At 39.9% G+C, this 11,915-nt stretch overlaps 1 protein-coding gene across 1 annotated transcript; it reads left to right on the top strand.

The window, feature by feature from the left end:
* The first annotated feature begins 542 nt into the window (after nucleotides 1–542).
* On the top strand, nucleotides 543–10,227 carry LZTFL1 (leucine zipper transcription factor like 1). The gene is made up of 10 exons (XM_081883055.1): nucleotides 543–702; nucleotides 2,547–2,671; nucleotides 3,021–3,215; nucleotides 3,585–3,645; nucleotides 4,576–4,644; nucleotides 5,291–5,356; nucleotides 5,457–5,534; nucleotides 6,833–7,006; nucleotides 7,976–8,079; nucleotides 9,159–10,227. The coding sequence occupies exons 1-10, from the start codon at nucleotides 700–702 to the stop codon at nucleotides 9,175–9,177; spliced, it is 894 nt and encodes a 297-aa protein (XP_081739181.1). The 5' UTR covers nucleotides 543–699; the 3' UTR covers nucleotides 9,178–10,227.
* The last annotated feature ends 1,688 nt before the right edge of the window (nucleotides 10,228–11,915 follow it).

Below are 11,915 nucleotides of genomic sequence, written 5' to 3'. Positions count from 1 at the left end.
TCCCTCTCTCGCAAATACATACAGTGGCAGCTGAATTTTACTCCAGCGTCCTCCGGATGAAGGGCCGAATAATAATAATAATAATAATAATAATAATAATAATAATAATAATAATAAATTATTTATACCCCACCCTCCCCAGCCAAGGTCGGGCTCAGGGCGGCTAACAACCAATAATAAAAACAAGTTGAATGAATACAACTTAAAAATAAGATTTAAAAAATTAATAATAATACAAATTTAATTAATAACAATAATAGTATTTACGCAGAGAGAGAGAGAATAAACGACATGCTTGCACTAAATAAAACCTGAATTAGATCATGCATCCCTCTTGTTTTTATTTTTTTTAAAAGGGGGCTACAGCCGCCCAGAGATAAAAGTCACGTTAAAACCCCGGATTTCTCCCCCGCCCTATGGGAGAAATAAGCAAGAAGGCAGCCCAGTCTCTAACATTAGAGCCGTCATTCGAACGTTCCGCGCTGCCTTTCAACTGCTCCGCCCCCGGCCGGACGTTCAAATCCTAACGGCCGTTCCGCGCGCCTCAACTTCCGGCCTCGCGACGGTTTCCTCCCCCCCCTCCTCTTCCGCCAACGGCATTCCGAAGGAGGGGGTCGCGAGCCTCCTGGCTCCGTCGCTATGGCAACCGCCGCGCTGTAAACCGTCGCCGCTTCGCCTCAGGGCCGCCGCCGGTTCGTCATGGTGAGCAACCGGCGCGCTACCTCAGCCTCGCCCCGCTTCTTCTTCTGCCCCCTCACGCAACGCTTAGCTACCCTCAAGCTTCCCGAGAAGGGAGAGACGAGGCCGTGGCGTCTCCCCACCCCTCAAGCGTGGCGCCTCCTTCGCCTGAGAGAGGCCTAACCAGCCTGGGGTTCTCCTCGCTCCTCACCCCCCCAACGCACCCACCCACCCGGGTTTAGAAATTGGGGGTTCATCCTGGCTGAGGGAGCCTGAGCCTCCCTCCGTGATTTTCGCGGTCCCCAAAACCACGCCGGCCTTGATCCTTCAGCCGCCGCCTCCTCACCCCGCCCCCTTTCGTGTAGGACGGCGGGACTTAAACATAATTTAGGACATGTATTTTTATGCTCGTTTGTTTTGGCCTATCCACACACGCACAAGCCCGCGCCCGACTTCTCCCAATAGTTCGTTGCCACAAATAGAGCTCCTCTTGCCTACTTTTAATGTGCAGTTTTCTGATGTTTTTATATACATCATATGCATCATACATTTATATACATCATTTTATATATCTTTTTTAGGGGGTGTTATTGGGTTGTTAGGGACGCGGCTGGCGCTGTGGGTAAAACCTCAGTGCCTAGGACTTGCCGATCGTATGGTCGGCGGTTCGAATCCCCGCGACGGGGTGAGCTCCTGTCTTTCGGTCCCAGCTCCTGCCCACCTAGCAGTTCGAAAGCACACTTAAGTGCAAGTAGATAAATAGGTACCGCTTTATAGTGGGAAGGTAAACGGCGTTTCCGTGTGCTGCACTGGTGCAGGCTCGCCAGAGCAGCTTCGTCACGCTGGCCACGTGACCCGGAAGTGTCTCCGGATAGCGCTGGCCCCCAGCCTCTTTAAGTGAGATGGGCGCACAACCCTAGAGTCGGACACGACTGGCCCGTACGAGTAGGGGTACCTTTACCTTTACTATTGGGTTATTATTCTTATTTTGATTTTATATATTGTGATCTTTTCTGTGAACCGCCCTGAGACCTCTGGGTATAGGGCGGTATATAAATTCAATAAATAAATATACATTGGGAGCCGCTCAGAGTGGCTGGGGCAACCCAGTCAGATGGGCAGGTTATCAACAACCACCTTGGTATAACAACCACCTTGCAGGATGGATAGGGGAGGAATGTATTTCTGCACAGCTTTTAAGTGGGAGAGAGGCCCACTGAGTTGAGCTTGCTTTAGCATGTAATTTTTTTATTAAAGCTTTTCATAGTACACTGCGATATAGAAAACTAATGTAAATAAAAAACAGAAACAGCTACAAAAAATACAAATAGAATAAATAATATACAGAGTCCTCTCACCATGGAAAACCCAACATTTCCTTGCCTCCAACCCAGGGTCCTCCATCAACCATCTACCACCCATGAGGGCTTGCTTTCAAATAAATGCACATAAGAGATTGTAGGGTCATGAGGGTGAGAATTGGGGACCAAGACCCAATGACTTATTGCTATGTGTTTTGGGTGTTTCCTTGGTTGGTTGGTTGTATGGTTGTATCTATCTCTACCCCTGAACCTCTGTAGTGCAATGGGTCAGTGTGTCTGGCTCTTAACTGGAAGATTGGTGGTTCATACCCACCAGCACTATGGAATGACTGTGGGCAGGATTCCTGTGTTGTAGGGACCCTCAGGATCCCATCCAACCCCATTATTCTATTATTATTCTTGTTTCTTTCTCAACAATATATGGGACCTTCTACTGTCACCTGTACAATAGCTCTGGCTCTGAGTTTTAATCAATTCATTAGCAGGAAATCCAGATACGATACTTTATTGATATGAGCTTCATTGCTGTTTTTATTCTCGTTGCAGGCAGAGCTGGGTCTGAATGAGCAACACCAGAATGAAGTTATCAACTACATGCGATTTGCACGCTCCAAGCGTGGCCAGCGTCTTAAGACAGTAGACTCTTGTTTTCAGGACCTGAAGGAAAGCAGGTACCATGAGAATGGAATACCTGTAATACAAATGTAAACACAAATGATACCAATATTAGGAGTCATTCCTTAATAAACTATGGGAAGTGACATATTTCAGATGTCAGACAGCCATGTTTGCTTGCTGATACTTTTATAGAAAGCAGGATGAAGACACTTCTGGGATGATGGGCATAATTTGGAAGTGCTCAGTCTAGTGATGGGCTATAGCATTTGACCAGTTTGCCAGTCATCTTACTAGAAAAATAAATAGTCATATAATCTTTCAAGGTCTTGTAATACTGCTGATGCTTTGGGTTGTTAGCATGGTTATTTTTTTTAATTCTGTTTTGTGGGCTTTTCTGTTTAGGCTGGTGGAAGACACATATACTATTGATGAAGTGACAGATATACTGGATGGCTTGCAGACTGTGGTACACAGTGAGGTGGAGTCAGAACTTATTAACACAGCCTATACCAATGTATTACTTTTGCGCCAGATTTTTTTCCAAGCAGAGAAGTGGTATCTTAAACTGCAGACTGACATTTCTGAGCTGGAAAATAGGTAAAATACTATAAAGAGAATTTTGTATCCACTTAAAGTGTATCCTTACTAATAAGGTCTTTCCCACCACAGTAGTTTCATAAATGGCAGTTTATAGCATAATACTGTTCATGCAGAAGTATCAGTGAATTCTTTGGAGGTTACTGCCTGGTAAGTTTGCAGCCTTAGTCTCAAAATGATTGGCTTTTTTAAATCTAAGAAGTGATTGTTTTGTCTTCGTTAAAGGTTCTGTCTTGGCATAGTTTTCACATGTAAGACTTCAGGGCTAATTCTTTCATTTTCTAACTTTTCATTGCTTTATGAATTATGGAATATAACCTGGTGCTCAGTAGAATTGCTTGACTAAAATATTTTCTACTCTTTTTCAAGAGACTTACTAGAGCAAGTTGCAGAGTTTGAAAAGTCAGAATTTACATCTTCAAATAAGAAGGTATGTGTCTATTTCTAAAACTCACCAGATTTATTGTGAAATGAGGCTGTGAGGGTTTTGTGTGTGGTTCTTGTCTAAGGGGAAAGGTAACAGTAAAGAAAGTTCTTGCAACTAGTGAGCACCCCTGCTGAACACAACATGTGAGTCCTTTGCTCTCAGTCAGGGAAGGAAGATTTTCTTATGCCGTGCTGTTCTTGGAGCAAGCATCAGCTCTGAGAGAGTTTTGTACTGCTTTTGCCTGCTCCAAAGCTTGATGTCCTGTGGAGGTCACTGTCAGTCAGCTCTTCAGGGGGCTCTTCAGAGTGGACAGGCTGACCCAGTTACCCAGCAAGCTAGGGAGAAAGCAGTGACAGTCCAGTTGTGGATGGGATGGAGAGGAAGGCATTCTTTTCATGACCGGAAGACCAGCTGAGGCAATGTCAGCCCAAGATAGCAGACTTTTTAGGAGTGTAGGAACCCCCTTTTTGATCGCTACACCCCTCTTCTCTGATTACTCTAGCATGCACAGAGTATATGATTAAGGGCTCAGTGACAACCACAATTTTAAAAAGACATTTGAAGGCAACTATGTGATTTTTAAAAGACATCTGAAGGCAGCCCTGTTCAGGGAAGGTTTTAGTGTTTGGTGCTGTATTGTGTTTTTACTATTTTTGTTGGGAGTCGCCCGGAGTGTCAGGGGCAACCCAGTCAGATGAGCCATTTATAAAGATGTTGTGGACTACAACACCCATCATTCCTGAACATTGGCTGCACTGGGTGGGGCTGATGGGAGTTGTAGTTTAAAACATCTGGAGGGCACCATATTCACTACAATATGATTAGTCTTCCAGCCAAAGTATGGAAAGGCTGGAGCAATCATTGCTATTACAATACTTGTTAGAAAGAAAATGTTTAATTGAGTACTTTGCAACATTTGTGTGCCTACTGTAGCCTAATCCAGAGTTGGTGAAGCCTAAACTTACTCCATTGCATGAAGGAGCATCAGAATTATTGAACAAGGTAAAACTTGGTTTTTGTGATATTTATTGTGGTTCATTGTTTGTTCAACTGAACCTGTTTTATATTATTTCAAACTGTTTAGAAGTTACCGGAATCCCCATAGCCTCTTCTTAGCTTCATAAGGTGTATGTGTCAGTGGAGTGAAATGGTGTGTGTAATCAAAATAAACGTGAGCGAGGGGACAGGAAAATATCTTTAAAGGTGATGTTTCTGTCAGAAAAGAGCTTGAAGCTATGTCTTCAGAAATGGAAGCTGAGAACTAGAAGATGTTCATAGAGCAGTCAAGATTAATGCATTTCTACCCCAAATTAAAGTGAGAACATTTCCCTGTCAACACCAGCCTTTAATGATTCCTTTAGATTCAGTTCCTTTCATCGTTCCTCATTCTGAGGTGCCTGAACAGCTGCCTGGGGAAACAGGGAATGTTAGTTAGATGTGGATCCCACTTTTCATCCTAGTTTAATTTTCTGTACAGCTTCTATTTTTCAAATAAAGCAGGAACAAAGTCCAGTATGCCAAATCCTAGTAACATTCTTGGTCTCACACAGGCATACATTTTTTTCTAGTCTGAAAAACACTTATGTGTGCTAGGCATGATGTATTTAGGATTTGGTCAAGAGCAAGCTAATTTTTTAATTGTTCACAGGAAATAGCAAGACTCCAAGAAGAAAATGAAAAATTGAAGACTAGATTAAAGACCATAGAAGGGCATGTAAGTTTGCTTGAGATGTTGGTATATGTGTATCAAAAGAGTAGTAATTCTATTACTTTTCTAAAAATATGGTCTAAATGTTGTTTTCAATCTTTTCCAGGCTACAAGTGCACTGGATGAAAAATCAAAGTTAGAGAAGGCTCTACGTGAGCTACAAATTGCCCAGGGAGATCAAAAGGTTTTCACATCATTTCTATTGAATATTGCTGTTTTGATAAAATTACTCCATGTAGATTATTTGAGTAAATTTTCAGAGATCATCTTGTTAATCTTACTTATCCAGATGCGATCGTATGTAACACTGTTCTAAAACCAAATTTGAAGAATAATACAAATAAAACAGGTTTGGCATTGCAAAATAAGAATTTCTCTTTGAATAAGGTAACATCCTAAATTTGAGGCAGGCTTTAAATTTTCTTTCATACACCTTTTTCATTGTTATAATTCACATTTCCTGTTTTGTTTTGCTTTGCTTTGCTTTCTAATATGGTTTGTGGTATGTATTTGATTTCTCATTTCTAAGCATTTCAGCACTTTGCTCCAGGGTTTACACTTATACTAAACTGTGGTGCATCTGCTACTGTCAATTTAAAAGTGTTTTCATCAATTCTCTAATTCTGAAAGTCCTTTCCATGTTTACTCAAAAGTACCCATTGATTTCAGACAGGCTTTATGTAAGTTTTCAGTAAGTTCAGAAAAATTATATGCATGCTTCCTTGGAAGAACATTGCCTTCCCAAAGTCCAGTGTCTCTATGGGAAGGCAGTGCAAGGGCTGGGTGTGGGTATCAAATTTTGATCTCACCCCCCTCTACCCCACGCAACAAGGCAGTGTGTGACTCATGGGTTCTATGTCGAAGTACTCTTGTGGCCCACTTGATATGAAAAGTTGGGCCACCCTGAGCTATGTTATTAAAATTAACAGAGTACTCATATATAATCAAGTGTCCAGGCATTCTTTTAAGTCACCCTGACAAGAAGGGACTTGTTTTTAGGCAACATTGTACATATTAAGTATACCATTATTTTCTACATTGCTTTCCAGAATTAAGATTGTACTATGCCTACTATGTCAGCTCCACTTCAGAGTTCTATCTTTGATTTTTAAGTAATGACATAAAGTTACTGCCTTTATCATCCTCCTGTTCTGGAAAAAACGAGGCTGAGTTGATGTCTGAACTAGAATGCCTCCAGCTGATCATTAGAAGAACTCTATAATTAAGAAATACTGCCATTAATTTTCATTTTTTCCTCCTCCTGTTCCCTTTTTCTTCTGTGTTCAAGGGCAGTTACTTTCGTACATTTGTAAGATGCTTTGGGAACCTTTTTGCTTAATAATTGAAATAGAGAAATAAGCTCATTGTATTTATTTTTATAATTTGAAACTTCAGATTTTTAGAGAGAACAGTTGTTTACTTTGTAACCAATGGTCATGCATTTATTTAATTAAATCATGAATATATATTTCCTTTTTTCAGTTTAACCCAACTCAGGACATTAGTGAGTTAGAAAATACTATGGCTGATCTGAAGTGCAAGCTTGAAAAGACTTTGCAAGACAGTACTGCAAGCCAAAAATCATTGGAAGAGAATTTGGTAACAACAAAGCATGACCTTCTTAAGGTTCAGGACCAGTTGGCTATGGCTGAAAAGGTTAGTATTCTGTTGAATAGTTATAGTCATTACCACCTTCCTAAACGCCTGTAACATAAGGCATTGATAAAAGTGCACAAGCTTTTTCTGGAGCGGAATATTGTCATGGCACATATACACAGGGGCAGTAACTCGGATCCAGTGTTTCTGTGCATGCAGTTGACACATGAGGGTCCACACATGTTTTTTTAGCACAATATTAATTGGTGTTCTGCTGCTTGCCATCAACACCTGTGGGCACAGCTTGACAGAAAATACCTCAAATGTGAGTTTTTCAACCCTCTTCCCCCAGTTTGCTTGCAAGGTTAAACTGCAGTTTGCTTGCTCTTTTTTAAAATACATATTTTTGTGCAATTCTGATTTACAGAATTGTAAAAGATCTGTAAATAAAAACAAACTAGGACTACTTGGTGCTCTGAGTGCTTGTGCAATATCTGAGAGCAAGAGCGGCAGGGTGCCTTCCTGCTGCAAAGGAAATACTGGCTGTTTTGTTTTTCAGTCTCTCTGAGAGCTCCATGCAGCAGGAAGACTGTCGGAGCGGTTTGAAAATACAGCGAAAGGAGGCTCAGGGTTGATTTGATTCCTTTCCCCACCCCTCAACAACACAATCAGATCCTGGATGCTTTATGCTGAAGCCAAATATCAATTGGAGAAGGCTGGGAAAGAGGAATTATATTAGTTTACAGATGTTTGGCACACATGTACATGCTCCACTCAGAGCACTGAGCAATCCCAAACATTTATTTTTGTTTTTGTAGGTTTTTTGTAGGTTGCTCATGTAGGGAGCAACGAGAAGTAGAGGCAATAGAGGTCACCTACTAAAATGTCACTACCCATGTGACACACCACTCAGCCAGGCAAACAAATGCTTTAAGGGGTTTTTAAGTGAGAGTTGTTAAATACATAAACAGTGTCTATTTCACTTTTAAAAATAACAGAGTAAATATATTGGTAATTTCAAATTAACAGGAATTGGAAAAGAAGTTCCAACAAACAACTGCCTACCGCAATATGAAAGAGATTCTCTCCAAGAAGAATGAACAGATAAAGGAATTAAGAAAGAAGCTTTCAAAGTAAGCAGTGCTCTTTCATTTGTCCTCTCAGCATGTGGCTTGTATGGTAATTTTTGCTTTTGGAAAACCTTTAAGCGCTAGATACTTCCATGATCTGAAAACAGGTTGGGGTCCAGTGAGCTTGCTTCTGATGCACTTTGAACACTTGGGACGAGCTCAGTAAAAATTTCTTCCTTTTTTAAAATGCTGACCTTCATGCCATAGTACAAATGACATCAGAAGCCCACACATTTTCAAAACCTGTTTGCCAGTCAACACAAATTACTGCTGTGTCTGAAACACAAGGGTAAAGCTGCCTTGGACATTCAGATCTAGCTGCAGAGTTCTTTGGATCACAGCCTGATATCCTGATGTTCTTTCTACAACTTAGGCAGCGAGAACCCATAAACATGCATACCACAAGAGGTGGTCCTTACTGAAGTGCTGCAGAAAGGAGACGAGTAGCTCTTTCTGTTGACAAGATACAATGGTGGCAGATTACACTTCAAAAAGTTAGTAAGAATACACTAGTAGACAGTGGAGGTGGAAACTCGCCTGGCTTCTGGTCACCTGTATTGCTGCTGCGTACTGAAACACGGTTATGTGAGGGCAGCATGGTGCCAATGTGTTCATATCTCACTGTCATGTTCCCTTTCATTTCCCTGGTATGTAGCAGCAGTGAGGCAACCAAAGGTCAGATGGGTGCTGTCTCCCCACCCCACTATCCACTGCTGCAATACACTTTTCATCTTCCTCCAAATGTGTATAGAGAGCTAAGTAACCCTAGTGGATATCTAGTCACTTAGATATTTAGAGTGTCCATCTGTTTCAGTACTGTTTCATTGAAATTGCACTGCAGAACTGGAATGGAATGGCTCAAATGGAGCTTTCAAATTCATAGGGTTTTGAGCTGCTTGGATAAGGTTTATAAATTCTAGGGTTATGTATTAAGATGGTAAATTATCAGATTATTTTGTAATTCAAAATAAATTAGATTATTGGCAACGTCTCATGTGATTATTTAATCATTACCTTCCTATCTTGCCTGTTTATTTAAAAAAATATATTTTAATCTGTTTTCTTATTTCTTTTACTTTTAGATACGAACCAGACGATTAAGGTCTGAAGAGCATTTGCTGTGTTAAACTGCCACAAAAAGAAAATGCATAGGATTTTAAAAATATGAAATCTATTTTCCCCAATATGTTGGGATTTATGCTTTCTAAGGAGTTTATTGTTTTCTTTTTCTGAAAAAAATGTTTATTGATAGGAAGCCGTAATAGAATTGAGAGCAAAGAAAAGGCATAGTCTTTATTTCTGTACTTCATGTCTTTGGAATAGCTATCTTGTGGATTGCCTGGAAAACTACAAACATGGAGGTATTAATTCTTGTGAAGTAGAAAGATTTATTTTAAACAAAACCAAAAGTTCAAATTCCAGTTCTTTTCATACCTATAAGGTACAGACCCAAAGAGTTAAATTCCTGTAATTTACATGCTTCTCAAACATGGCCTTTCTTTTACAATTGTACTAGGAGCAGTGATTCTCTAAGTAACTTGTTAATTCATACCTGCTATTTATTTCAAAAATTATTAGCTCAGTAGTTTCAAAAGAGCTTCTGCACTAAAGGGAGAAAAACAATCTGTTTGTTATGTGTAGAAAGTGGAAAAGCTGGTGCTCAAATGTTAACTAACTAGTAAAAATATATTTTTTGTTTTACACATCTAATTGAACTTACGCTGTCTTAAATTTCGTTATTATATCACAAATGTAAGGAATCCCATCTCCAATACACCTTCCATTCATTTCTCTGATGGTTTGCACAGAAACTCTGGATACTCCACACTGAAATCAATAGCATATGCAGCAAACAGCCTTTCTGGAATCTGTCCATATATGCCAGGAAATATATATCACATTCTAGAGGTAAATGTTCAATAGTAGAACAGAAAGTAGAGGTTTTTCCCCCAAATATGCTAAGTTGGCAACAGACTAGATGAAACTATTGTTACTTTTGGGAGTGACAGGTCAACCAGTCTTCATCATGCAAGTATTCCAACCTTTTGGGTTCTGTGTATTTGCCAACCATATATTGCTATATATTTTGTCTTTGTTATATATGTTATTAAATTCCTAATTTAATTAAATTCCTAATTAAGGCTAATGAAACTTCTTGCCTCCCAAATCCTGTTTGGTTGTTTTTCAGCAAATACAGAAGGACACGTTAGGCATTTTTGTATGTAATCTCACAGCAGTTTACATCTCTTGACCTTATTCTCTCTTTTAAAAAGCAAACAACCAGTGGATATCTTGAGTGAGATCCCATACTGCAGTGACTTATATGGAAATTCTGCTCATATAAATCAAACACAGGTATGCATATTTGCATAGTTCACCTTTTATGAAATTCAGAATATTTTGGTCAAGGCTGTATAGCAGAAGTAGAGCAACTTTTTCAGCCTGAGAGCTGCATTCCTGCATACACAACCTTCTGGAGGCCACATGGTGGCTCAGAGGCAAAAATGGATGGCTCAGTGGGTGTGGCTTGCCTTTATACAGTAGGTGACATTATTATTTACCCCATCCCTTTTTTGCTTCATCTTTGGGTAGGAAAACAAAATAGAATGCAAGAGAAGGAATGTGAACTAATAATTTGACAGAGGAACTCTCTGATCAAGCTCTGTTTCATAGTAACAGGCTTTGCAGCATCATTATGTGGATTATTCTTTATGGGCATGGTAAATCTTGGTTCTTTTATTTGCTTCAGTGCACTATAATATAAATAAACATTTCATTATAGAGTATCAATGACTGCTGAATAATTACAGCAAAACTAAGTGCATTTTTTTAAAAATACCAAGTTTTCTTTCACCAAAGTACAGCCTGTGCTAAAGAGCTACAGACACAATATCCAGTATTACTGGACTAGCACAATAATCTTAAATTGCAGTGGTTGGTTTTTTCTATTATGAAATGTAGTTTTAAATCTTGATTCTTCACATCCCCTCTCTATACATTAACAAATCAACATTCTATTTAATTGTTAGGAGGGACTGAAAAGAACTTTCAAGAAACTTTCAAGAGTTTCCTAAGAATTTTTTTTAGCAAGTAACAACCAGAGGGAGAAATAGAGGAAGGAGAAGTATTTGTGGTGTGGGTGGGAAGGAACTGTATCTAACAAAGTGTCCATCTAGTCTAACCTCTTGGTTCTAGGAGCAGCCTTTCTCAACCTTGGGTCCCCAGATGTTGTTGAACTCCAACTCCCATCATCCCTAGCTAACAAAGCCAGAGCTCAGGGATGATGGGAGTTGTAGTCCAACAACATCTGGGGACCCAAGGTTGAGAAACATTGCTTCCAGAAAGCCCACAAGCAACAACGTCACACACACACTACCCTACAATTGCTGATGTGCACGAGTCATTTACCTATCAGGGATAACAGACGATAGACCTATTCTGTATCTGCTGGGTCTGAAGATTCCTTTCCTCTGTCAGAGAAAGCAACCCTTTGGCTCTAGCCCCATGAATTTCTCCTTTAAAACCTTTAAAGGCTTTTCTAAGAAGGTGACAGGTTCTAGTGATAGAGCCTATAAATTACATATTTTAATATATACTTTACCATAGTGTGTATTTGTGTCTTGCATACCTGCTGCTTCGAGATTCCAAAGAAGCTCGTAAATGCTTGTGGATATAAATTGCCAAAAAAAACCCCTCAAAAATATAAAATTGAATGATTCCTTTCCTCAGGCAGCATATACTAGCTTTAATCCCACACTCATTTTTAATACAATAGATTTTGTTCCCTGGCTGTACCTCAAAATTTGAATCGGATGCATTTACAGTAATAGGAGGTTGCA

This window comes from Podarcis melisellensis (assembly GCF_964234715.1).
Source record: "Podarcis melisellensis genome assembly, chromosome: 12".
Taxonomy (NCBI): domain Eukaryota; kingdom Metazoa; phylum Chordata; class Lepidosauria; order Squamata; family Lacertidae; genus Podarcis; species Podarcis melisellensis.
The sequence above is the reverse complement of the archived record's forward strand: the minus strand, read 5'-3'. Positions and strand labels throughout refer to the sequence as shown.

Excerpts from the sequence above, each read along its gene's own strand:
- LZTFL1 (XM_081883055.1), top strand. Across the intron at positions 3,216-3,584 it reads ATTTCTGAGCTGGAAAATAG|AGACTTACTAGAGCAAGTTG; the intron begins GTAAAATACTAT and ends CTCTTTTTCAAG. Across the intron at positions 3,646-4,575 it reads TTACATCTTCAAATAAGAAG|CCTAATCCAGAGTTGGTGAA; the intron begins GTATGTGTCTAT and ends TGCCTACTGTAG.